The 26,529-nt window shown below is 48.9% G+C and overlaps 1 protein-coding gene across 1 annotated transcript in view; it reads right to left on the bottom strand.

The window, feature by feature from the left end:
* Positions 1-26,529, bottom strand: part of CORO2B (coronin 2B) — a 150,050-nt gene that overhangs the window by 14,057 nt on the left and 109,464 nt on the right. The window contains exons 3-6 of the mRNA XM_008016105.3: positions 18,277-18,393; positions 3,554-3,703; positions 2,732-2,896; positions 404-520 (exon numbers count right to left, since the gene is read on the bottom strand). Of these exons, the coding sequence (XP_008014296.1) occupies positions 404-520; positions 2,732-2,896; positions 3,554-3,703; positions 18,277-18,393 (549 nt within the window). The remainder of the gene's footprint in view (positions 1-403; positions 521-2,731; positions 2,897-3,553; positions 3,704-18,276; positions 18,394-26,529) is intronic.

Raw genomic sequence — 26,529 nt, 5'->3', positions numbered from 1 at the left:
ACGTTAAAAAGCCCGTCGTATGGGTGGTGGCAAGACTGACTTTCTTGCCACAAAAAGCAGCCAGGGGCAGCGGAAAGGGTCTTACAAACAGGAGGCAAGGGACTTGTTCTCATTGTGCCCAAACGTGCTACTTGCTATGTGTCCCCAGGTAAGTCTCTTGATCTCTCTGGAGCTCAGCCCCCACTCTGGAAAAAGAGGGGGAACATCTTGCAGGCGTGGCCGACATTGTCCCTTGAAGCCTCTGTACCCAAGCTTGGCCTCTGGGGGCCTCTGTCTGATTTCTCCGCTGGGAATGCTATGAGAAGCTGGTGTGGGGCCCAGGCTCCTGACTTTCTGAGGAAGTGACCTCTGAGGCAATGACGCTTCCTTTAGCCCAAACCCAGCAGGCCTCCCGGTGGCTGACCTGGTCCCAGAGGGCAATCTGTCTTGTGTTCCACCTGGAGACCCCTGTCGTGAGAAGCCGCTTCATGTTCCCCAGGAATACCACCCGGTTCACTCTGTGGTTTTTGCAGTTGGCCTCCTAGTAGGAACAGAGGGAAGTGGTGAGCCAAGGTCCTCAACATGTGGGTTCTGCAGTGGGATGAATAGTGGCACTGAAAAGATACACCCACGTTCTCAGCCCTGGCCCCTGCAATTGTTTCCTTATTTGGAAAAGGGTCCTGGCAGGTGTGGTTAAGCTAAGGATTTGGAGATGAGATTACCCTGGATTATCCAGGTGGATCCTGGATTCCATCATGAGTGTCCTTGTGGGAGAGAGGTAAGATTACACAGACACACAGGCGAGAAGGTGTGTGACCCTGGAGGCGGAGACTGGAGTGTTGTGGCCACCAGCCACAGGAGCCAGCAACCTCCACAAGAGGCAAGGAATGGGTTTTCTCCTAGAGCATCTGTAGGGAGTACAGCCCTGCTGCCACCTTGATGTGGGATATCTGGCCTCAGGAACGGTGAGAGAATACACTTCTGTTGTTTTCAGCCACCTAGTTTGTGGGCATTTGTTACAGCAGCCACAGGACACTGTTCTAAGCGCTGTGCAGCAATGGCTCCACAGATGGCTTCTCTGTCGTTTCCCAGGGAAGGTGGGAACAGGGAGCGAGAGGGGAGCCAACCTCCACCAAGTCCAGTTGGGGGCTACACCACTCCAGGAGCTCTCACCAGGGGCATTGCTTTTCATCCTCGTAACAATATCTATCGGAAGAAATCATTATCCCCATTTTGAGGGTGAGGAAACTGAGGCTCAGAAGGACAAGAGACTCATGCTGATCACTGCTCCACAACTCGCCTCATCAGGGAGTGCCTCCTTAACTGAGTTGTCTTGGGCCTCCTTTCCTGCCCACTGGCTCGTGACACTTGATTTCCTCCTAACACACAACAGTCCTCGGCATCAGGTAAGTTGGCAGCAGGTCAGAAAAGAGGTAATGGGGCAGTGCACATATTCTGGCTGGCGTCACTCACTCTGAACTCTAGTTCTAGCTCTGCCAAAAAAGTGTAGCCTGAAAGAAGACCTTCACCTTCCCTGGGCTCATGGCCCCATTTGTGAATTGGAGGTGGGGGTTCTCTGTTCATAAACATCCTTTCTGTTTGTCGTGGGCTCTGGGTTTGAATCCCAGCTCCTCCTGGAACCGTGAGATTCAAGTCTCCCAACTTTGCTAAGGTTCAGTGTTCTCATATATAAAAGGAGAGCAGTAACAGTGCTCAGCTGAGAGGGCTGTTCTGAGGATTAAATGAGACCATGTGCAGAGCCCCGGGCACAGTGCAGGCCACACAGTGAGCTCTTAGCAGATGTCAGTTAACACTAATCATGCGAAGCAACTGTCGTTATTCTTATTTGTAGTGGTACAGGTTGAGTAGCCCTTATCTGAAATGCTTGGGACCAGAAGTGTTTCAGATTTTGGATTGTTTCAGATGTCAGAATATTCGCATTATACCTACTAGTTGAGCTCCCTACATTCCCAAATCCAAAATTTGAAATGTTCCAACGAGCATTTCCTTTGGGTGTTATGTCAGTGCTGAAAAAGTTTTGGATTTGGTGCCTTCTGGATTTTGGATTTTTGGATTTAGGATGCTCAACCTACAGTAGTAGATAACTTTCTGGTCTTGTAATATTGGACTACTCCAAGGTAAACAAACCCAGATCAAGCATCAGTCCCTCCTTGTGTAGAAGACAGACTTCAGATATCATCCATATTTTCCATTCCATCTGTCCCCATGACCAGCACAGAGCAGGTGCCCAAAAAATGGTAATTGCTTTTACTTCCAAATGGCACCTAACCCCTTCCTCAAACCCAAGACCCAGGAGATTCAAAGACCAAAAGTGGAGCTAAGTTCACCATCAACCTTGGCACCCTGAGCCATTTCCCCCAGGCTCATCCTATTGGGTGGCTGGGCAGTGAGTCCAGTGTCTCCTCCTCCTGTGCCTATGATGGACTTGGTTAACACCTGGGGATATATGCACTGAAGGGTGTCACCAGCTCAGCCCCCAAAGCAAGCCAGAAGAATCCTATCTGGAGGTAGGGGGTGCAGTGGGGACAGGAAAGGTCCCTCCCCATCCAGAACAAGGCAGGGTTCCTATGAGCTGAGAAGGGTCCAGGAGAGCCAAAGTTGTTCAACAGAGGTGCAGTGAGATGCATTAGAGAAGGGGGCTGGCATAGCCTTTTTTTTTCCAGGCCTGCTGAAAGCTGAGCCCCAGCCCTCAATACCTTCCCCTTCAATCTCAAAAAATGTAGGGTTCCACCTGCAGAACACGGCCAGAGCGGGGCTCGATCACGCGCAGCTTCTTGTCCTTGCATGTGGTGGTGAGCAGGCTACCGTCCGTGTTGAAGGACATGCAGAGGATCACGTCTGTGTGGCAGTCGATCATCTTCACCGGCTCGCCCACGTCCAGGTTCCAGATGAGGACCTGCAATGGCAGACGCACGGGAGGCAGGGTCAGCGGCTGCTAGGGTCCTGGGGTGTTTGTCCCAAGTCCACACTGGACTGCCCTGGGAGAAGCACCCCATGCAGGGCCTGGGGTGTGCTGGGATGCAGGAGGGGTCGTTGAGTTCTATATGGAAAGGCTGATACATTCCTGGCACACAAATCCATCAATATCCTTGGTCAGATCCCAGCACCAGCCTGGGCTCAGTTTATGGAAGAGCAAGAAGGATATATGTTCCTTGTCACGTCCCATGTGGCAGCTCACCTTTTTCGAGGATGTGCCTGGGGCTAGGGGCTGAGGCTCCACTTTTTTCCCTCCAGCAGCTTTGGTTACCCCTTTTGCCACCTCTTGGTTAAGAAGTGGCCAGGCAAAGGGTGTGGGCATGGAAGGGGCATTCTCCTCCAGTCCATCAACCACCAGAGAAGGCAGAAAAGATGCCTCCAGCATCTGTGGACCCCAGGAATGACAGGGTGCACAGGAGATGCTCAGTTGCGTGTAGTGAATGAATGAGTGAAGGAGCAAATGAACAGATGAGGCAATATTGGTTGCTTAGGAACCAACAGTGCTTCCCACGGGCACTCAAAAGGCCCCTTTCTCTTCCCCAATCCCTCTCCACCCAGCTGCCTGCCCACTGCATACCTTGTAGTCGTAGCCAGCGCTGAACAGGATGTTGTTGGTGGTGGGGTGCCACTCGACCAACCCCACACGCCGGCTGTGCCCGTGCAGCTCCAGGAGTGCCTCCGTCATATTCCGCTTCAGCCCGCCCTCAGGGATCTCCCAGATCCGCACCTGCAGAGGGGGATGAGGGTCCAGGCTGGGTGGACATGGCCAAGAGGGCCCTTGATGAGAGGTGCCCCTTCCCTCGGACACCAGGCTTTCTGCCTGATGAGGCACCTCCTGCCTTGCAGCGATGGGCAAGGCCGACTGAGGCCTGCTGGGAGATCTCAGGGTGTGGCTAGAGAGGAAAGAGAGACCATCTCTGCCTGTGGGAGGTTTTTCTCTGGGAAGTCTCTGCAGACCTAAGAACTGTTATTACTGGCATGTTGCTACTGCTGTGGCCTAGCCTAAGAAGAGCACGCATGAGCCTCTTTTAGCAAGTGTGTTAAAAAGCCTATCCTTGCTTCACATGCCACATCCTTCTAGGAGACTCTGCCTTCCTGCTACCCTGCTCAGACCCACTCTGGCTGTCTGAACCACATGGCCTTATCCCCCATTCTGTCTCCCATGCAGGATGGACCCTTGGGCAGAGGGAACTGCATCTGGGAGGCTAAGAGGCCCCAGGTCTCTCCTGAGAGATGGTGGACTGGGAGGCAGAGACTGATCAGATGTGGGGCCTGAGCTGAAAGGATGGGCAAAGCCTGGATAGAGTTATTTTCAGTCTTGTGGATACCGATAAAGAAGCAGAAAAAGATGGTCTGCAGAGAGGAGGATGGGATGTGCAGAGAGAAGTAGAGAGGAGACCATGTGGCCCCAGAGAGGGAGACTGAGTAGTTTCTCTGCAATCTTGGAATCACCCCCCTAATTATTTACATCAGCCCTGGTGGGCTTCTGTCACTCAAACCAAACCTCCTCTGCACAGCTTCAACTATTTCACCAATAAGGTGGGCGGGGAGTGGGGGGAACATCCCTGCCCTGCTACACCAACTGGTAGAATAAAAAGACACAATGGTATAACAGTTTATAAACTGCAAAGTGCTCTAAAGGCCTAAGGAATTATAATTGTTATTATTATCATTAATATTATTCATTAGAGTCTAACTGGTTGAAGAGGAAAGAGCACATGTGACTATAATTTAGGACACCTTAAAAAAAAAAACGAATCTTTCGGCCTGAGCAACACAGTGAAACCGTGTCTCTACCAAAGAAACAAAAATTAGCTGGGTGCGGTGGCGCACGGCTATAGTCCCAGTTACTCGGGAGGCTGAGATGGGAGGATCCCTTGAGGCTGGGGGCGGAGGTTACAATGTGCTGAGATCCACTGCACTCCTGCCTGGGCAACACAGCAAGACCCTGTCTCAAAAAACAAAAACAAAAACAAAAACAAAAAACAATAAAACAACAAAAAAAATCCTTTTGAAAATCTGAACTCCACCCTTGCTAGGAAGAAGAAAAACAGGAAAAACAGCCTTGAGATATCATTTGTAATCTGCTAAAATAGCCAACCAAAAAAATAAAAAGAGCCAGTGTTGGCAAGGTAATGCTGGAAGTTATAGATGGAATGGATGTTGGTAGTATTATAAATCAGAGTAACTCTTTTGGAAGCAATTTGGCAATCTTTAGTAGGATCCATAAAGACATTTATATTATACTCTTTGACCCAGTAACTTCACTCTTAAAATACAATATAAGCAAAAGTCTCCATGCATGAAGATGTTCACTGCAACATCATTTACATGGAAAATGTAGAAGCACTGTAAATGATCAACATTAAAGGAACAATTTAATACATTATATCAATATGTAATACTAGTCAATTGATTACAATTCCAAAGGCTATGAATAAACGCAGAAAGCATGTTAGAGAAAGCCAAGGCCATGTGAGGTGGCTCATACCTGCAATCCCAGCACTTCGGGAGGCCAAGGCAGGAGGATCACTTGAGCCCAGGAGTTCAAGACCAGACTGGGCAACATAGTGAGACCCTGCCTCTACAAAAAATTGAAAAAATCAGCCAGGTGTTGTGGCATGCACCTGTAGTCTCAGCTATTCAGGAGGCTGAGGTGGGAGGATCACTTAAGCCCAGAAGTTCAAGGCTGCAGTGAGCTATGAACGTACCTCTGCACTCTAGCCTGGGCAACAGAGTAAGACTCTGTCCCAGAAAAATAAAAAAAAGGAAGAAAGCCAAAGGCAGACCAGAGGTCCTGGGAGCAAGGCTAGGAACTGGGGTGCCCCTCAGGGCATTCTTTGGACAAATTTTCTTTCTTGGTGCCTCCTCAGACTATAAGAATGAGCATTTCCCTCACGTGTGTTCCCCCACAGAGCCAGCTCCCGTGCCTGTCGCCTGGGAGGTTTCTGGGTAAGAAAGGCAAGTTCTGTCAAGGGTTTGGGGTCACCCTTGGGTGCACCATTCTCAGTTTCAGTAAATCCATTTCAAAAGACCACTTGAGAAAAAGTTTATAATTTGGGGAGAGTTTGAAATATTTTCCCATCTCCATTGTCATCCCCTTTAGTGGCTCCAAACCTCGAGTAAAGTCCAACACTCCAGCACAGTCCTGTGAGATGGTGGAAGGGGGGAGTGCGGGGAGGGAAGTGATGTATAGGGGGGCCCGGAATACCCCAGTGTTCTTCCCTCAACAGCCCCTGCACGAGGGCGTTCAGGGATGAAGACTGGTCTGGAAGTGGCTGTGAGGGAGCAGGGGGAGCAAGCTGCTGAGTACATAACTCAGTAGTCACCAACAAAACACATTCCTTCTGTCCCCAAATGTACTGTAGAAAGGTGACCCTGAAGTTGGGAGACTAATGCTTGGGCTAGACAGCCACCTATGACAGACACAGACACATAGACACACGCACTTCTTTCTTTTTACCCAGAAGGGATACTATTACACATGTTCTCTTTCATCTCGCTCTTCTCACATAACAGATAGTGGGCATCTTTCCACACCACTCCATGAATATCTACCTTATCTTTTTAAGTGGCCAGTGAGGCATCTGTTGTATGACCGTTCCATGATGAATTTAATTGACCTCTATTAATTGACATTTAAGTTCTGTTCACTTTTTTTTTCATGATTACAATTCATTCTATGACAAACATGCTCGTAACACAAGTTTGTGCATTAGTGTGGATATTCTTGTAGGAAAATGGCTAGAAGTGTTTCATATTTTTTATAGTTACTGTAAAATTGTCCCCAAAAACTGTCCTAGTTTTTAACCCACAGAGTCTGAGACTGCTTCATTATGCCTCTAAAACTGTACCTTTAAAAAACTGGATTTTTACCCATCTGATAGGTCAAAAATGCCACCTGGTGTTTGGATTTGTGTTCCTTCCATTCTTAGAAATACCAAGGACAGCTGTGGTAGCTCACGTCTGTAATCCTAGCACTTTAAGAAGCCTAGGTGGTAGCTAGGTGTGGTGGCTCATGCCTGTAATCCCAGCTACTCAGGAGGCTGAGGCAGCAGAAATCACTGGAACCTGGGAGGTGGAGGTTGCAGTGAGCCGAGATTGTGCCACTGCACTCCAGCCTGGGCCACAGAGTGAGACTCCGTCTCAAAATAAGAAGCCTAGGCGGGAGGATTGCGTGAGCCCAGGAGTTCAAGACCAACCTGGGCAACATAGTGAGACTGCTATCTCTACAAAAATTAGCTGGATGTGGTGGCATGTGCCTGTAGTCCCCGGCACTGGGAAGGCTAAGGCAGGAAGATCACTTGAGCTCAGGAAGATGAGGCTGCAGTAAGCTATGATCACGCCACTACACTTCAGCGTGGGTGACAGAGTGAGACCCTGTCTCTAAAAAAAAAAAAAAAAACCAGGCATCTTTTCTTGTGTCTATTGGCTACCCTTGTTTGCACTTGAGTAGGAAGCTCTGAAGCTTTCAGACTCAAAAGGATGAGATGTTTGGGGGCAGAGGAGTCTGTCTAGGGACGTCTCACACTGTATCTTGGTACATAAGCATTGACTGAGCAGAATAGTTGCCCCTGGCCATCAAGAAAGATCTTTGAAACCAAAAGTTGAGCCTCATTAACTCCGCTAACACCTCCCAGGGGCCTCCTATGCGCCAGTGGGGTGTGGTGTTGAACTTGTCCATGCCTGCTCTTGAGCAGCACTGAGTGGTGCAGGCAGACGGAGAGGCTGTGGGGGCACAGAGCTGTTCAGAAAGCTTGAACCCAGCTGTTAGGGGCACTGGGGTGGGAGGGTCTGGGAAAGCAGTGTTGGAAGACAGGATGTTGAACTAAGTTTGAAAAGACAGGTTGGGATGTTGGAAGGGGTGAGGAGGCAGAAAGATGCCCAGCGTGTGTGGGGTCAGGCGCAGCAGTAGGGAAACTGCACGGGGGTCAGCCTTGCTCGTAGCAGGCTGGCTCGTGGCAGAGGAGGCCAGAGGTCATGTGTGTCATATCTCGTCACTGAGGCTCGAAGAAGCTCTGCTTGGGCCCAGAGTCTCAGAAAAAACTCTTTCCCAGGACACCCTAATTCCTGAGCAACCCAGTAACTGAGGTATCTCTGGGTTAAACCCATGCCGGGGTAAGGTAGAGTCACCTGGGGGGCTGTGGAGTGAGCCCCAGTCAAGGCTCCAATCTTACTTACTAGCTGGGTGACTTTGAACAAGCCAGTTAACCTGTCTTGAGGCTCAGGCTCCTCATCCAGAAAATAGAGACTGTACCTGTTAGAGGTGTGTGGGTTCAACTAAACTGGGTGCAGAGCTCTTGGAAGCGTGAAGCCTTCTAGATACACGAGCTGATGTGCTGGGGTGACAGCTCTGCCTAGGAGCCTAGGGGCTAAGCCCAGGGGATGGGGAGTGGGGGTAGCTGTGTCTGTGCCCAGGCTGCAGCCCCTTGACTGGATTCAAGTCTCATGGAATGAAGGGCTACAGATGGAAACCAAGAGAGCTGTTTTCACCAAGAACCGTTGGATGTAGTGTCTCAGGCAGGGCTTGGGGGACTCAGATGAATAAATATCCCACAGAGAGGGAGAGAGGTGCCTTGCTTTATCCCCATTTGATACCAGCCACTTCCCTCCCTGGGTCCTGGTTTTCTCATCTGCACATTTACTTTATTATTTATTTATTTATTTATTTATTTATTTTGAGATGGAGTTTCGCTCTTTCGCCCAGGCTGGAGTGAAGTGGTGTGATCTCAGCTCACTGAAACCTCCGTCCCCTGGATTCAAGCAATTTTCTTGCCTCAGACTCCCAAGTAACTGGGATTATAGGCGCCCACCACCACGCCCAGCTAATTTTTGTATTTTTAGTAGAGATGAGGCTTCACCATGTTGGCCAGGCTGGTCTCGAACTCCTGATCTCAAGTGATCCACGGCACCCCACTTTCATCTGCACATTTAGATAGTATTAGTTAATCTTCCAAACTTTTCTGCTTTGACATCACTGAATACATTACTGGGAGAAGGATACTGGCTCTGTTTGACCCATGGCTACAGCAAACAGTAGCACCACATGCTACAAAGCTCAGGGGAGGAGCTGGAGTTCACAGTGAGCCTGAGTAGCTGGGAAAGAAATTCCAATCCCTTAGTATTCAAGGGTTTTGTTGAAAACAAAGAGTGGATAAGGCATGGGAGGAGCCCTGCGGATCTGCTCAGAGGTTGCTCTGGGAGGTTACTTCAATTCAACAGGAAACTCAGTAGCGTTTGCCAAACTGGATTTCTGGAAGGAAAGGGTGGGGAGAAGTGGCAAAACCACTCTCTCCAGCAAGCCAGCCTTGCTGGGGACTGTCCCCTTCACAGGTCCCTGGGTCAGAGCCTTGATTAACTCAGTTATATTCAACCCAACAGAACATACCCAGGTCCTCTCTGTGCCAAACAGATTAGATACGGGGGAAGGTTCTTAGTCTCAAGTAGCTGTCAGTCCTGTTGGGGAGACAGCAGACACTGCAGACAAGGCAAAGGCAAGGCAGCTGATAAGCACAGTTAATAAAGCTACAAAACCAACTGTCCCTGCACATGGGAAAGGGAGCAGCTGGCCAACAAGCAAGAAGCTTTGTGGTCTGACAGCCCCGTTAGAATCCAGGCTCTGACCTTATTGGCTGTGAGATTTTCCCCAACTTTCTTAGCCTCTCTGAACATCTGTCTTCACACCTGTAAGGATAATTATACCCATACAGCAGACCTGCTATAAATACTAAGTAAAGATAAAATGTATACACTACCAAGCAGATGACCAAAGAATAACACTTAAGGATGCTTACTTAATATTAATTAAGGATCATACCCAAATTTTATAGTGGTTAAACTTTAGATGTAATTGAGTTATAGTTTTCTTTTCTTTTTCAGACAGGGTCTTGCTCTCTCACCCAGGCTGGAGTGCGGTGGTGCAATTTCGGCTCTCTGCAACCTCCACCTCCCAGGATCAGGCCATCCTCCCACCTTAGCCTCCTAAGTAGCTGAAACTACAGATGCGCACCACCATGACCAGCTAATATTTGTATTTGTATGTGTGTGTGTGTGTGGAGACAGGGTTTTGCCATGTTGCCCAGGTTGGTCTTGAACTCCTAAGCACAAGTGATCTGCCCATCTTGGCTTCGCAAAGTGCTGGGATTACAGGCATGAGCCACTGAGCCTGGCCAAGTTATATTTTTCATGTGCACTTTGTTGCCCCCTGTGTAGTCAATACATACGTTATGAAGTATGTCTCCATTTTATGGAATGCAGCAAAAACTTCATCTTTAAAATGCTTACATGATTATGGAGGTGTCTGATTGGATCTCTGCTTTCTGACACGTTGAGGGTCATGACTACTCATGACTTAGGGCTAGGACTGTTAGTCCCTCTGATGACACTGTTCCTAAGGGGCAGAATTCTCCATTTAAGGGATTTGCTGCTTATTACACACTACAGCAAGCAGACAGGACCCAATGTCTGTATATGTGGTACAGAAGTTCACAGGAGGAGCTGGAGTTCACTACGGGCCTAAGCAGCTAGGAGAAGATCTGATATCTAACCCCTTAGTAGCTACTTCAAAAAACAAACAAATCTGTTTTGGGGTAGTGTAGGGAGTGACAGGACAGTATAAGATATGGTTTCTGGGCTGGGTGCGGTGGCTCACACCTGTAATCCTAGCACTTTGGGAGGCCCAGGCAGGCAGTTCACTTGAGGTCAGGAGATCAAGACCAGCCTGGTCAAAATGGTGAAACCCTGTCTTTACTGAAAATACAAAAATTAGCTGGGGCGTGGTGGCACGTGCCTGTAAATCCCAGCTACTCAGGAGGCTGAGGCAGGAGAATCACTTGAACCAGGGAGCTGGGGTTGCAGTGAGCTGAGATTGCGCCACTGCATGCCAGCCTGGTGACAGAGCCAGACTCCGTCTCAAAAAAAAAAAAAAAAAGATATAGTTTCTGGGTTGGGCGCAGTGGCTCACTCCTGTAATCCCAGAACTTTGGGATGCAAGGTGGGTGGATCACTTGAGTCCAGGAGTTCGAGACCAGCCTGGCCAACATGGTGAAACCCTGTCTCTACTAAAAATACAGAAATTAGCCGGGAGTGGTGGCATGGGCTTGTAGTCCCAGCTACCTGGGAGGCTGAGGCATGAAACGGAGGTTGCAGTGAGCCGAGATAGTGTCACAGCACTCCAGCCTGGGTGCCAAAGTGAGATTCTGTCTCAAAAAAAAAAAAAAAAAAAAAAGATATGGTTTCTGCCCTCAAGAAGCCTCCAATTTAGCTGTATACAATACACAATCATTGGCTCCAAGATTTCCATCTAACCAATCCACAGAGATGATGCTTGGGTCCAAGAGCACAGTAACTGTGATGTCTTCTGCAGTGAAGAGAAAACTGAAGGTGTTTGCTTAGGGGCCAGGAGGCTCCTGGAACTCTCTCCTCCCCGTTTCTTGTCAATCATTCTGTTCATTCTAAAAATTGACTTTATCATCATTCATCTAAACAAGAGGTAGAATCTCAAAGTCTCCCTTGATTCTGACATCTTCTGAGCACCGGACTCACTGTTTCCCAATATGGGAAACAAATCCCACCAAACCCAGGGAGGTAGGAGCGGCGAACTGAGGACCCAGAAGGAAACATTGTTGAGCATCTACTGCTGTGAGTCCTGGGGGGGCGCTGCTAGAGGATGCATGAAGTGGTCGTTGTGGTGCTGAATGCATGAAAGGACACTGCTGCCTATTATTATTATGACTCTACTAATGACTGTCCTTGCACAGATAAGGAAATGAGGCCCACGGAGGTGAGGAAACCTGCCCAGGTGTCACAGCTGGGAAAGGAGGAGCTGGGTTTCAAACTCAGAACCGGAATCAGGCAGACTACCCTCCTCCTCTCTTCCACACTCTGCCCATGCCCGTACCTAATTTTTCCTTCTTCCCTGGGCTGAACCCAACCCCCTGAGGAGGACATGATCTGTCCTTCCGCTTATCATGTTGGCCGGGCTGGTCTCAAGCTGCTGACCTCAGGCGATCCACCCACCTCAGCCTCCCAAAGTGTTGGGATTACAGGCATGAGCCGCCGTGCCCGGCCTGGGCAAGTTATTTAAACTCTTGGGCCCTCACTTAAGGAAAAGAAAGTAACAGTTAATGTCTATGGAGTTCTTAGGGGACACAAAACACTTTTATATTCATCTAGTTCTCAGAGCCCGAGATGATCCCTATTTTACAGTACGGCAACTGGTACTCAGAGAGGTAAAGAAACTAGTCCTAGATCACAGAGCCTGAAAGTGGCAGAGCCAGGATTTGAACCTACACCTAGGGACTCCTGAGCCTGGCTGCTTAGCCATGGAGCCATACTGCTGCTTTCTCTGTGGCTGCTAAATCATTGGTGAAGACCCACTCAGCTCACTGGCCCCGCAGAGCTACCTTCCTTCTACCTCTACGAAAGTGCATCACTCCCTTCCAGCTCCAAGAAGTACTGGTTCGGGAGCTCGGGAGGCGGGGGTGTGCGGGAGGCAGGGTGGTGGGTGGCTTCCAGCAGGGCTGACATCCTGTCCATCCCGCCCCCAGCTCCTCAGGGAGGGGCATCATATACAGGGTGAGGAGAGCAGACACAGGATGGAGGAGCTTGAACAAAAGGCAAAGGAAAGATGTGGAGCTTGGCCCACCAGCAAGAGGCGCCTGCCTCTTCTCCCTCCTCCTTCTCTCCTGGGATCACTCTCTCCCTCTCCTTGAGATGACAGAAACCTCTCTCTTTCTGCGGCTGCTGGCCCCCGGAGAAGGGCTGGGAGCACGAGGCTTGGAAACCGATAGCGCCCTTCCCTGCCGCCTGCCAGCCGCCCTCCCTAGCTGCGGCAGAAGCTATAAAAAGCATAGCCTTCAACAATAGGTGACATCACCCAGCAGCGGAAAGAACTGGATTCTGCCAGATGCCAGGGAGAGTTATGGCCCCCAGCCCTCCCTCAGGCCCGAAGCCCCTGGGGAAGGGCCTGGGTATGTTCTGCTGGATCCCTGGCGGGATGGAGGCTAGACTCCAGAGGACCTCCCTCTGCTCAGGGAGGGGAGATGGATCCTGGGGGACGGGGATTGATTTCACTGGAGGTTGCAGGACTGGGGGATATGGGGAAGGAGCTGGGGAAATCAGGGCTAGTGAAATTCCACCAGTGTCCTCTGAATGTTCTGAGAGACAAGTAGAGGGACGTGGAGGGCTGGGGGTGAAATGGGCAGGCACTACCAGGGGAATTGGTCCAGACTTGCTGTGAAGAGCTTCCCTCTGGGCCCCTGTGGGCTGGCACCGTCCCCAGTCCTGTATGTAGCACAGTGCCTGGCACACACAGCAGCTTTGCTGACTGACCTCCCAACCCTGGGTCTGAATGTCGTGTCTGGTGTGCAGCAAGTTGACCATTCCAGCTTGAATGAGTGGAGGGAGGGTGTCTAGGTGGCCTGTGCCTCAGGGGCTTTGATGGAGGTAGGGAGGCCGTGGGAAGGGCCCTGGCAGCAGTGCTGACCTCCTGTCCACCCCCTGGAAGCTGCAAACTCCATTTCCTTTACGCCCCACCCCCTCCCAGGCTGCAGCCGGGGATTCCTCTCCCGTGCTTTCCCCCAGCACCCAGGTTGGGCCCGGAGGAGAGCAGACGCTGTGATGTAAATGTTGAGTGTGGATGAATCTGAACTGTCAGTCCAGTCCACCATGGCCCTGAGCCTCAGTTTCCTCCTTTGTAGAACCAGGGCCACCAGTGCGGGGCTGAGAGTGCAGACTGGGAGTCAGGGGACCTTCCTAGGACACAGGCTCCCTGTGTGACCTTGGGCAAGGCACCTCCCTCAGGGTCTCAGAGTGCCTCCTCCAGGAGAGGCTGGGATCCAGTCTCAGGGACCTGTTGGTTCCAAGGCCAAGATCCCTAGCCCTCAGGTGGGGAGGGGTGGACACCTGCGTAAGATGGGGTTCAGGGCTGTACTTCTGGGGCAGCTGGCCTGGCAGCCGGAGCGAGAGCTTAGTTCCTCTCTGATCCAGAGACTTAATCTCCTTGTCTCTGGATCAGCAGCCCAGGCCAGCCCCTCCCTTCCTGTGCTCTGAGCCCATGTCCCTTCCCTTCACTCCTCCAGCCACACCCCTCCGCTATTCCCCTCTCTCCACTGATTCACCTGTATCCAGCTAGCTCAGGCCCCATGTCCTCCATAAAGCTGTCTGTGACCCCCTCCATCCACACAGGTCCCCTTCCCTGGTTCCGTGGAGCGTGTAGTGTCTCCCATGCACCACACTCAGTAGGGTCCACTGATGCTCAGATGGCTTGAGAAGCACAGGTCTCGCTGCAAAGTTGGGCTGCTCACCCTGCATCCTAAGCCTTCTCTCCTTGGGCCCAACTGCCCTTCGCAGCCTCCCTTCCTGCCTGCTCCTCTCACTGACCACCACGCCAGGGCTCCAGCCACACCAGATGACTCTCTTTTCTAAGTGCACTGTATATGCATTCTCTCCAGGCCAAGTACACTGGATATACTGGGTCTCTTCCTGGGACTCCTTCTCTAACCCTTTTTCTGTCTGTCAACGTCCTGCGTCTCCAAAGTCCAGCTAACTACCTCTTCTCCTCTCTGCACCTTGGTCAAAACGAATCCTTGTCTCTTCTCTGTGTGCATGGCCCTTTGTTTGACCTTGGTGGATGCAATGACCTCATTCTGCACCACCTTTTGGTGGGTGGGGTGGGCCCTGCCCCTCTGCCCCTCTGCCTCTCTGCTAGGGGTGTTTCCAGAGAAGGAGTGAGATGAGCAGGCATCGACGAAGGGACAGGCATACTACGGGGCACAGGCTAACCTTCATCCTCATCACAATAGCCAAAGGGAGGTATCTTACTGTTTCAGAGACGAGCAAAGCCGAGGCTCAGAGAGGCCAAGTAACACTCCCTTGGCCACCCAGATGGTAAATGGTGAAGCTGAGATTCCAGCCCAGGTCTACCAGATCCCATGGTTGAGCTCTTTGGATCCCAGCAGCCAGGGTGGTGGGAGGCATACCGTGCTCTCTCAGTCGGGGTGTGCAAAACTGAAGAGAGTCTCTTGGCTCATGTGGCCAGGGAAGCAGACTTAGGTTTTTCTTGGACACAAACCATGGATGTCTTGTTTACAAGCTGGGGTCCTGGAGCATGAGGCACATATCAGGTTAAATAAGATGCCAAGCTAGGACTGGGCAGATCCTTCTCACCCTGAGCCAGGCAGGAGAAATTGAGACCTGAGGAGGAGCCTGGGTGGCCAGTGATTCCAGGAGCGCTGGTCTACTTTGTCCCCCCTACATCAAGACGGGCACTGCTCATCTCTTATCCTAGCTGGGTCTCTGGCTAAGACAGGAGCCACTGGGAGATGGCATTGGCTGTCTGTGGCGAGGAAGCTTGGCAGAGCATGGGCTCTGCAGTGAGTGGGCCAGGTAAAATCCCTGCTCCTCTACTTCCTGGCTTGTGACCTACCTACCAATCCTCAGTTTGGGGGTGGCAATGCCTGTCTCACAGAGTGGCTCTAAGAGCTAAATGTATGTGAAAGGCCCAGCCCAGAGTAGGTAGAGGAGCAGTCCTGAGTTCCAGGGGCATCTACTACCTGCTGGCTGGTGACACCAGCTGGGGTCAGTCCTTCCCGCCACTCTCCCAGCACCTCAGCAGGCAGGGATGGAGCCAGCTGTGGTCACCGCATTCCTTCTTGGGCTCCCTGAACCCAGTAGAGAAGGATGGGCAGCACCTCCACCTGCCGTCTCTTCCACTGAGCCCAGGTCTCTTGTGCTGGCCATTGGGCTCTCCAGCCTCCACCAGCTCATCTGCCTCCTTCCCAGCCCAGGAAGCAACCGGTGAACTCTCTGTGTCCCCCAGCTCCAGCGTCTGTGCCCTTCCTTCTGCAGCCCTGGCCTGCCTATGTCCTGACCCCTGACCACAGTCCCTAATTTGGTTTTGGGGCTGCTGAAGACTGATGGACCGTCTTCACTACAGGCTCTTGCTCTCTCTGCTCCCAAGGGCCCTGCCTTCACTGCTGCCACTCTCAGGAGCCCTCTGTGATGGACTCTGGGCTGGTCAAGCACACTCCACCCTTCCAGTCACCTCACCACTCTCCCATGTACTAGGTACTGTGTCAGCTGACCTCACCCCCAGCGTGTGAACTGATGGAGGCTATTTACTGTGAATCTCTCTTTCTTTGGATAGCTGATTAGATAGACTATATTAATTTACTCGTTCATTTGTTTATCTTTCATTCATCCACCTACCCACTTGTCAGTCATCTATTTCATTCATTCGTCGTTCATCTCTCTATCCATCAATGTAGTCATCCATCCAATAATCCATCCATCCATCCATCCATCCATCCATCCATCCATCCATCCATCCATCCAACAATCCATCCATCCATCTATCCATCCAATCATCCATCCATCCATCCATCCATCCATCCATCCATGCAACCATCGATCCTACCCAACACCTACTAAGCATTTGTTAGGTACCAGGCCCTGTGCTGGATGCATGGGGTGCAGAACCAAATAGGTTACGGTCTCTGCTCCCAAGAGCTCACAGTCCAGTCTGGGAAGACAGGAAGACATGAGCGCTGAAGTTCCTTTCCATTCCAACATTCCTGAAAATCTGATCAGTACCCAGGCTCTGCCACTGAGCATCAGGTGGATGCTTGTGGCCTGACTAAAAGGCTGGGATCTTCCTTTGCCTGGGAACATCAGGGGCTTAGGCTGATCCTCCTTCATCTGGGAACACCAGGGCCCTCCTCACCAGCTCAGCTGAGGCTCTGAAATCTCCTCTTTCTTCCAAGCTGGTGTACGGATGCTGCTCAGGGGCAGTGTGGAACACAGTATGGGACCCTCCCTCTGGAAGGCCACTGCCAGCACCTCTGACCCTACCTCCACTGGTGAAAGTTGGTAGAGTCTGAGGAAGGAGTGGGCAGAACGTAGTTTCTAATGTTACTTTCCCCGGATTCTCTCTCTCTCGTTTTTTTTTTTTGTTTTTTGTTTTTTGTTTTTTTTTTTTTTTTTTTTTTTGAGGCAGTCTTGCTCTGTCGCCCAGGCTGGAGTGCATGGAGTGCAGTGGTCTCAGCTCACTGCAACCTGCGCCTTCCAGGTTCAAGCGATTCTCCTGCCTCAGCCTTCCGAGTAGCTGGGATTACAGGGGTAGGCCACCACGCCTGGCTAATTTTTGTATTTTTAGTAGAGATGGGGTTTCACCATGTTGGCCAACCTGGTCTTGAACTCCTAACCTCAAATGATCCACCTGCCTCAGCCTCCCAAAGTGCTGGGATTATAGGCATGTGCCACCACGCTCGAACTCTTATTTTTTTTATTTTATTTTTTTGAGACAGGGTCTCATTCTGTCACCCGAGTTGGAGTGCAGCGGTGCAACTGCTGCTCACTGCAGCCTTGACCTTCCAGGCTCAGGTGATTCTCCCACCTCAGCCTTCCTAGTAGCTGGGACTACAGGTGTGCACCACCACACTCAGCTAGTTGTTTGTTTTTTTTTTAATTCAATTTTTTTGTAGAGATGGGGGTCTCACTATGTTGCCCAGGCTGTCTCAAACTCCTAGCCTCAAGTGATCCACCTGCCTTGGCCTCCCAAAGCATTGGGATTACAGGCATGAACCCACTGTTCCCAGGCCACTTTCCCTAGATTCTTTATCCTCCTCTCTAAATTGTCTCTTTCCCCCTTTCCCTCCCGTCTCCATTTCTCCTATCTCTTCTCTCCCTGTTCTCTTTGTCTCCTCTCTGATCTCTCTGACTTATCTCCCTTCTCCTGTTTCTTCTCTCTTCTCATTGAATGCTGGGACACATGGAGTTCAAATTTTGGGTCACCAGTGTGGGTCCTTGGAAAAGTCAGGACTCTTCTCTCAGCTAAGTCTCCTTTCCTAGAAACCACGACTCAGAGAGGACAAACCAGAGGGTACATTTACCCTGCCCAGGCTGCAAAGAACAGGCGCTCCTTTCCTCATGCCCATCCAGTTCCTTCCTTTTCTCCCTCCCTCCTTGTTCATATTCTTTCCCTTGCCCTTCTTTAGAGAGCATAGACGAATGCTGAATCACACCCTTAATTTTTAAATTCTAATTCTCACCTACAAAAGCAACACCTCCAAGCTCAATCACACTGAAAACACAGATCTGTGGAATCCAGCAGAGATTTTTTCCCTTGGTTCTTTCCTAGCTCCCATCCCATCCCCATCGTAGGGCTTGCTGGAAGGATGACAAAGAGGAGGAAAAGAAGGGCAAAGGGCGAAGGAGGAGGGGAGGGGAGGAAGAGAGGCCTCCCGAGGAAGCAGGGAAGGGCCTGAGCCCCCCCTCCTCCAGGAGCACCCCTCCGCTCACCGACGTGTCCTCCGAGCACGAGGCAATGATGTTGTCAATGAAGGGGTTCCATTTGATATCCAGCACATTGCCCTGGTGGCCGCAGACCTTGGGGTAGTTGGGCTCAATCCTGCCTGTCTGCAGAGGAGAAAGAGAGAGAGAGAGAGAAGGAGATTAGTTTGATGGCCCTGGGGTGGCCTTGAATGGAGTGCCTTTTTTCTGGGCCCCTCAACTGGACTGGAATGTCCTGGAGGAATCACCTGTGTTTTATTTTTGTCTTTGGGCCCTGCTGGGCCAAGTCAGGCTGGGCCACATTGCTCTGTGGCTGTGTCCTCCCCAATACTGAACGGTGCAGGGAGGCCGCACAGCCGTGGTGGGGCAGGCTGCTGCTCGTTCATACACACCTCTGCAAATGAGGAAAAGGTGCCCCTGCACGAAGTAAAAGTGTTTAAAGTTAAGCTGGAATGACCAAAGCCTGACGGGCAGTAGCCCTGGTGGCACACACACAGGCCCACGTTCTGCCCCGTTCACGCACACCCAGACGCTGGGGTGCACCCACTCTCCCTGGGGCCCCCACTCCCTGCTTCCCCCAGGGCAGAGTCAGGTTTGGATCAGGAGGAGGCTCTTTCCTGCTGCTCCGGGAGTCAGCGGAGAGGCCTGAATCTCTGGGTCTGCCTATACACTCTTACACAAGCCATTCTCTCCACGATATGAACGAGCATCCTTGTGCAGTGTACATCTTCAACACCGGTATACATTACCCTGTGGTTGAAAGCATAGGCCTCAGAGTCACACAGGCCTGTGTTTGAATCACAGTTCTGCTACCTTTTAGCAGTGAAAGTTGTGGCCTTAGGAAAGTTAATGAACTTCTCTGAGCCTCAGTTTCCTCTCTCTAAAATGAGAATAGCGATGTCTACTTCTTAGCATTGTTGTGAAGATTATGTGAGCCAATATGCACACCAAAGCACTTAGTGAAGAGAATATCAGTAAATGCTCAATATATGACAGCACTTCTTATTGTACAGCTTAGATGACACCTCCTCCAGAAAGTCCTCCCTGATACCTTAGTGGGTGAAGATCTCTTCCTCTGTGCTCTCACAGCATTCTGTGCTTCCCTCCATAACACAACCAAGCCGAGTGCGGTGGCTCACGCCTGTAATCCCAGCACTTTGGGAGGCCAACGCGGGCAGATCACCTGAGGTCAGGAGTTTGGGCTCAGCCTGGCCAACATGGAGAAACCCCATCTCTACTAAAAATACAAAAATTAGCCAGGCGTGGTGACACACGCCTGTAATCCCAGCTACTCAGGAGACTGAGACAGGAGAATCGCTTGAACCCAGGAGGCAGAGGTTGCAGTGAGCCAAGATTGTGCCACTGCACTCCAGCCTGGGTGACAGAGCGAGACTCTGTCTCAAAACAAACAAAACCACAGCCAGATCTGATTTGCAGTTTGGTTCTGTTTGCCTGTGAGCAACTGAGGACAGAGTCTGACATCCTTGTCTCTGAATCTCCAGCCCCTTACAGGTCTGGTACCCAGTAGGTGCTCAGTCCATGACTTCCTGGGAGGGGGTGAGTCCACAAAAGGATGGAACAAGCAGTGTGGATGGGTGTGGAAGAGCTGTTCCATGTTTAGCGGCTACAAAGGTGGCAGAGAAGGGAGGGGGAATAGGCAGAAGCTAGGCTTCCATATCTCAGGTCTTTTTCATGCTACTTTTTTGGGGAGTTTGAAGAAGAAGCAGCAAGGAGGTTTCTCCAGTTACTGTCCATCTGCTAACAGTGGGTAGGTGGTCAGAAAAGAGGGAGGTCTAGGAGGTCATACCGCTCTCTCTCCTTCAGATTCCTCATCAGAATCATAAGGAGGAAGAGAACCAATTTCTGCAAAGTCCTTGCTACTGCACATGCCTAGCACTTCCCAGTGAGATGAAGAAGAGTTATTTCAGAGTGTGTGTCCTGCCATGACCTCTTCCCCACCACTTCCTGCCTGCCTCTCTATCGGCTCATTTCCAGATCGTTTGATCTTTTGCAACAGAGCCATGACAGGATGGGTAGAAGAAAAAACAGGACTGGAGAAAATGGCAGTGGTATGGAAGATGCAGAATGAGGCAGAGAAAGAGAGGGGAAAAAAGCCTCAGAGGCTGGACCCAGGAGAACTTCACTGATGTTGTATATTGTGGAAAATTAGAGGATAGAGAAAAAGGATTTGGAGAATATTGATATCATAACTGATACTGAATATTCTATGAATATTGAATACTCTTTCAATATTCTATGAAAGATGTAATTAGGCTTGGCATATATTTTAAATTACTTTCGGGCTGTTAGAATATAATTTTTTTAGGCCAGGCACGGTAGCTCATTCCTGTAATCCCAGTACTTTGAGAGGCTGAGGCAGGTGGATCACCTGAGGTCAGGAGTTTGAGACTAGCCTGGCCAACATGGAGAAACCCAGTCTCTACTAAAAATACAAAAATTAGCCAGGCGTGGCGGTGGGCACCTGTAATCCCAGCTACTCGGGAGGCTGAGCCACAAGAATTGCTTGAACCCAGGAGGGGAGGATTGCAGGGAGCTGAGATCGCACCACTGCGCTCCAGCCTGGGTGACGGAGTAAGACTCTGTCTCCAAAAAAAAATAAAATAAAAAAGAAAGTTTTTAAATTTTAATATTAACTTTTATTTATTTTTTTATTTTTTGAGACAGAGTCTCACTCTGTCGCCCAGGCTGGAGTGCAGTGGCATGATCTTGGCTGACTGAAACCTCCATCTTCCGGGTTTAAGCGATTCTCCTGTCTCAGCCTCCTGAGTAGCTGGGACTACAGGCATCAACCACCACGCCCAGCTAATTTTTATATTTTTAGTAGAGATGGGATTTCCGTGTATTGGCCAGGCTGGTCTTGAACTCCTGACCTCAGGTGATCCACCTGCTTTGGCCTTCGAAAGCCGTGAGCCATTGCTCTCAGCTGAAGATGATTTTTTAAAAATGAGACTCTAAGCAGAGGCTGGGTCACATGTGACTCTGAGATGTATTAGGGTTACACACATTATCTTCAACTCTGGAAACAACCCTGTTAATTAGATATGAGGAAATTAAGGCCCAGAGAGGTTAAGCTACTTGCCCAAGGTCAAGCAGCTGAAAGCACAGCTGGGATTTCCACACAGGTGTGATTCTCAAAAGCGAGTGTTCTTGAACCCTACTGGTCACTGTTGGCCAGCTCCCCTTCTGCGGCTCAGACTTTTCATGGGCGGATAGGCCCTGTATCATCTGCTTCCACAGCTCACTTACTCTCTGCCAGAGTCATTCCTTCCGTCTGATCTCAAAAGCTGCATTGGAGTGCTCCCTGAGCAAGGCTGTCTGCATTAAGTGTTTGGCAGCCAGCCCAGCCCAGGCAAATCTGAGAGGCACCAAACCAGTCAATAGGTGGCCATCAGATAACAGGAGCTTCTAGCCAGCAGCCCACGGGTGATACATAGGAGGGGCAGGTTAGGCAACAACACTATTTAGAAGGGGGAGTGGCCACAGTCCTGCACTCAGGAAGGAGACAAGTCTTTCTAGAGACTGATGAGCTCCATTGCTTAAAAAAACAGTTTGAAAACCACTTTTCTATAGAGACATCAAGCAAATTTAAAAATGCAATTATTACCTCCAAGAAAAAATGCTGTCTGAGAAAGCTAACGTAGGCTGGGCACAGTGGCTCACACCTGTAATCGCAGTACTTTGGGAGGCTGAGGCAGGTGGATCGTTTAAAGCCCAGGAGTTCGACACCAGCCTGGGAAACACAGCAAAATTCCACCTCTACAAAAAATACAGCAAAAAAATTAGCTGGGCGTAGTGGCACACACCTACAGTCCCAGCTCCTTGGGAGGCTGAGGTGGGAGGATCACTTGAGCCCAGGAGGCCTAGGCTACAATAAGTCATGATCATGCCACTGTCTTCCAGCTTGGATGACTGAGGGAGACTCCGTCTCAAAAAAAAAAAAAAAAAAAGAAAAGAAAAGAAAGCTAATGTGATCACAGTGCTTAATGCTTTATGTACAATATTTACATGATTGTAATAATGTTAAACCTGAATATTTATATCTCAAGCAAGAATTGTGCTATGCTGTACTGAGAAGACAGAGGCAAGGAAAGTGTGTATGTGTGTGTAGTAAGAAGAGAGACAGAGCTGGAAAAAAGCTAGAGCCTCATTTTCCATAATAGGGAGCCAATAGGCCATGTCTAATATTTGAAAATCAAGATGCAGTGGTAAAAGCATGTAATTAGGAAATATGGGGGTAAGTGCACAAAGAAACAGCTAAAACCAGAGTAGGAAATGCAGGGGTGTCACAAGATGGGACAGGGGTTGTGGCTCTAGGCAGTAGTGGGTTGTAGATGCTTAACAACCGGGTCTCCAGATAAAAAAAGGCCCCGATTCATAGCGTTTGCCAATTTTGGCGGTGTAAATATTCCCACGATCACTGATTTCAGGCTAACGTCACCAGATACAGAGATAGAAGAGGCTCTCAGCACACTATTATAGAATATTTCCACTATGCAAATGTAATAGGCACAGATAACCTCAAGAACACAGATAACAGCAAAATAATTGGGAAATAATACATTTTTAATATTTAGTACTTCTGCTTTTACTATAACTTAATTGTAAGTTTATTCAATGTAATTTACAATAATGGCTCTGTTTAACAACCAGCTTGCAAAACTCCTAAATTCCTAAAAATTTTACCAATAGGCTCTCACGAGCCAGCACCAGCCAACTCCAGCATGTCACTTTGCAGTGCTACAGGCTGTAGAGTATTATCAGACCTTCTGACCTCTGCACATTTATTACTTTAACAAAAGTAAAAGTTAAAGAAAAAACAAAATGCCTCTGCCAAATGTTGTAAAGGAAGCTGATTGTAAATTTTTAAAAAAATATTAGCAATTTTCTCCCCAAGCTCCACATATGCCTCTGTTGTACAAGTTACTGTTTCTGTATAGGAAGTGTGACCAGAGACCAAACTTGGTTCTGTTGCTAAAGCCTGGTTCCTAACTGCTACACAATACTGTTTTCTCATGCTTCATACTAATACACTAACACCAACACTAACACATGCCTATTGATAATGTAATAGCATGTTACTATAAACACATTTGTATTGATTTACAAATATAATCAAATTTAATCCTCATCACAAGCCCATTGTACAACTAAGAAAACAGAGTTTCAGTGAGCTTCTATGGAGTCAAGATTTTTCAATGTTACATGACTGTACAATGACTGTTTAGATGGTCAGCGCACAGAATTATCCCAGGGGTAGGGTTCTCAGAAGTCCAGGGCTCTAACCTGCCATCTGGTCCTCCAACCTCAGAGAACTTCAGTCTCAACAGAGCTGGGGCAGAGACCTTGCTGCCTGGGGTGGAGGGTGGAGGAAGAGACCTATTCTTTGGAGTCCATAATCCTTAGGGAGATCTTCACCCTGTTCTTGTGGGCGTTATCCTGGAGGGCTCACAGAACAAGTCCAGCCCGTCTTTGCTGGGACAGCCCTTCAATGTCAAATGTTGAATGGCAGCTGTTGTGCACTCTGAGTCTTCCCAAGGAAGAGCCCAGGGTTGGGGATCAGGTTGTATCTCAAATACACCCTGTGTGCCAATGCCAACAGACAGAGTTATTGGCAGATAGGGTGTCTTTTAGACATAACCTGATCCCCAGCCCCAAGAGAGGGGCATGGATGCCCTGCTCCAGGATGAGTGGGAGTGTCAAGTAGGGCAACTTCTCCAGAGGTCCACTTGACAGAACGTCTCCAACACTTTTAAAAGGTTCATGACCTTTGACCAATAATTCTGCTTTGGGAATATACCCCAGGGAAATCAACAGAGAAGCACACTAAAACAGTCACCACCATGTTATTTATCATAGGGACAGCAATGGGGACATTGTCAAAATAAATTACAGTACACTCATGTAATTGAATATTCTGAGGTCATTTAAAATCATATATTCGAAGAATATTTAGTGGCATGAGCATTGCTAAAGATCTACACTTAGTAAAACAGAATCAAGCTCTATACAGGTTGAGTATCCCATATCCAAAGTGCTGGGACCAGAAATGTTTCAGATTTTTATTTTATTTTTCAGATTTTGAAATATTTGCATTTTACTTACTGGTTGAGCATCCCAGATCCGAAAATCCAAAATCCAAAGTGCTTCAAAGAGCATTTACTTTGAGTATCATGTCGGTGATCAATATGTTTCAGATTTTGGAGCATTTTGGATTTTGGGTTTTTGGATTTAGGATGCTCAACCTGTATATATAAAAGGATCCCTATCTATTTTTTAAAAAACCGATCTACAAGAAAATACATCAAAATGCTAATAGTGACAACATGTGAATAGTTGGATATTACTAGCAGCTTCCAATTCTAACACATAAAATTGTTATTAAAAAACAGATATTATTACAAAAAACACACCTCCCATAGCCTTGATTGAAAAATACTCCTCTCTGGTTTCAAGCAAACAGGTCTTAAAGAATAATATGCAGACTGGCGCCTACCAGATTTACATGTTTCGAAAGCTTTTGTGCAACATAAATGTATTTGTTCATACAGGTTTCTCTACACCCTTGCTACCACAAGGATGGTTTGGAGGGTGCTATGGCTTGAATATGTTCCTCAAAGTTCACGCATTGGAAACTTAGTCTCCAATGCTACAGTGTTGGGAAGTGGTTATAAGAGATGATTAGGTCAGATTAGGCACAGCCCTCACGCATGGATTAATGTCTTCATCTTGGGAGTGGGTTAGTTATTGTCAGTGGGTTTGTTATAAAAGTGAGTTTGGTCTTCTCTTGCTCTCTCTGTCTTGCCCTTCTACCTTCTGCCATGGGATGTCACAGCAGGAAGGCCCTTGCCAGATAACTGCATCATGCTCTTTGACTTCCCAGCTTCCAGAACCATAAGCCGAATACATTTCTGTGTATTATAAATTGCCAAGTCTGTGGTTTTTGTTACAGCAACATAAAACAGAATAAGACCAGGGAAAACACATCTTTGAAATTAAATAAAATTACATAATTAATTGAAAGTGCATTTCAGTGTGTGTGTGTGTGTGTGTGTGTGTGTGGCATGCACTCAGGCAGCCATGCCTGGGCCCTCCCTTGGAAAGGCTGGCGGCATGGTGAGTCCGTGGGTGTAGCTCACCCAGCAGGCTGTCCAGGGAAGTGGTAGGTGCTCTCAGCCCCTGTCCAGGATTTTTTTGAACCCAGTGAACTGACTGGGGATGAGACAGTTTCAAACCAACCTGCATTGCAGCTTCAGCTTCCTAGATTCTTCCATCACTGCAGAGCTGAATTTTGTACATGGAAGCAAAATATTTTCTTACCTAGAGAATCAGCTTAGCGAGGCAGAAATAACAGACTGAGCAGGAGGCAGGATTTCCACACCCAGTTCCAGCACTCACTGGCCCAGTGACCTTGAACATAACCCCTGGCCTCTCTGGGCTTCCCAGATTCCCAGACCCTGGTCTGATACCCTTACTACTTTTTCATGATTCCCCTTTTTACTTTATGAAGCAAGATATACCTGCAACCACAGAGTGCCATGCTTCTGATGTACCAGCACAGAACACAGGAATCCACTGAGTCCACATGAAAAAAATGTGGGATGGCAATGCCAGAACTACCATGAAGAAGACAATAGTGATAATCAAAGACTATCTGATGAGCGATTGCAAAGTGCCAGGCCTCGTGTTAAGCAATTTTTTCCTTTTTTTTTTTCTTTTTTTTTCTTTTTTTTTTTTTTTTTTGAGATGGAGTTTCACTCTTGTTGCCCAGACTGGAGTGCAATGGTGCAATCTCGGCTCACGGCAACCTCCACCTCCTGGGTTCAAGCGATTCTCCTGCCTCAGCCTCCCGAGTAGCTGGGATTACAGGCATGTGCCACAGTGCCCAGCTAATTTTTTTCAGTAGATACGGGGTTTCACCATGTTGGTCAGGCTGGTCTCGAACTCCTGATCTTAGGTGATCCACCTGCTTCAACGTCCCAAATTGTTGGGATTATAAGCATGAGCCACTACACCTGGCCATGTTAAGCAATTTATAGACATTTTAAAATTTAATCCTTGTAACAACCCTATAAGGTTTTATTGAATCTTTATAACCCTCTGGTAATAGTTCATTTTATGGATGAGACACTGAGCTCTTGGAGGCGACTTGCCCAAGGTGACTCAGCTGGGAAGTGAGGAGCTATCACCTGCACTTGGCTGTCTGCCTCTAAGGCATCTCTGCTATGCTGGCTTCTGTTTCAG

The sequence above is a fragment of the Chlorocebus sabaeus genome, chromosome 26 (assembly GCF_047675955.1).
Source record: "Chlorocebus sabaeus isolate Y175 chromosome 26, mChlSab1.0.hap1, whole genome shotgun sequence".
Classification (NCBI taxonomy): Eukaryota; Metazoa; Chordata; class Mammalia; order Primates; family Cercopithecidae; genus Chlorocebus; species Chlorocebus sabaeus.
The sequence above is the reverse complement of the archived record's forward strand: the minus strand, read 5'-3'. Positions and strand labels throughout refer to the sequence as shown.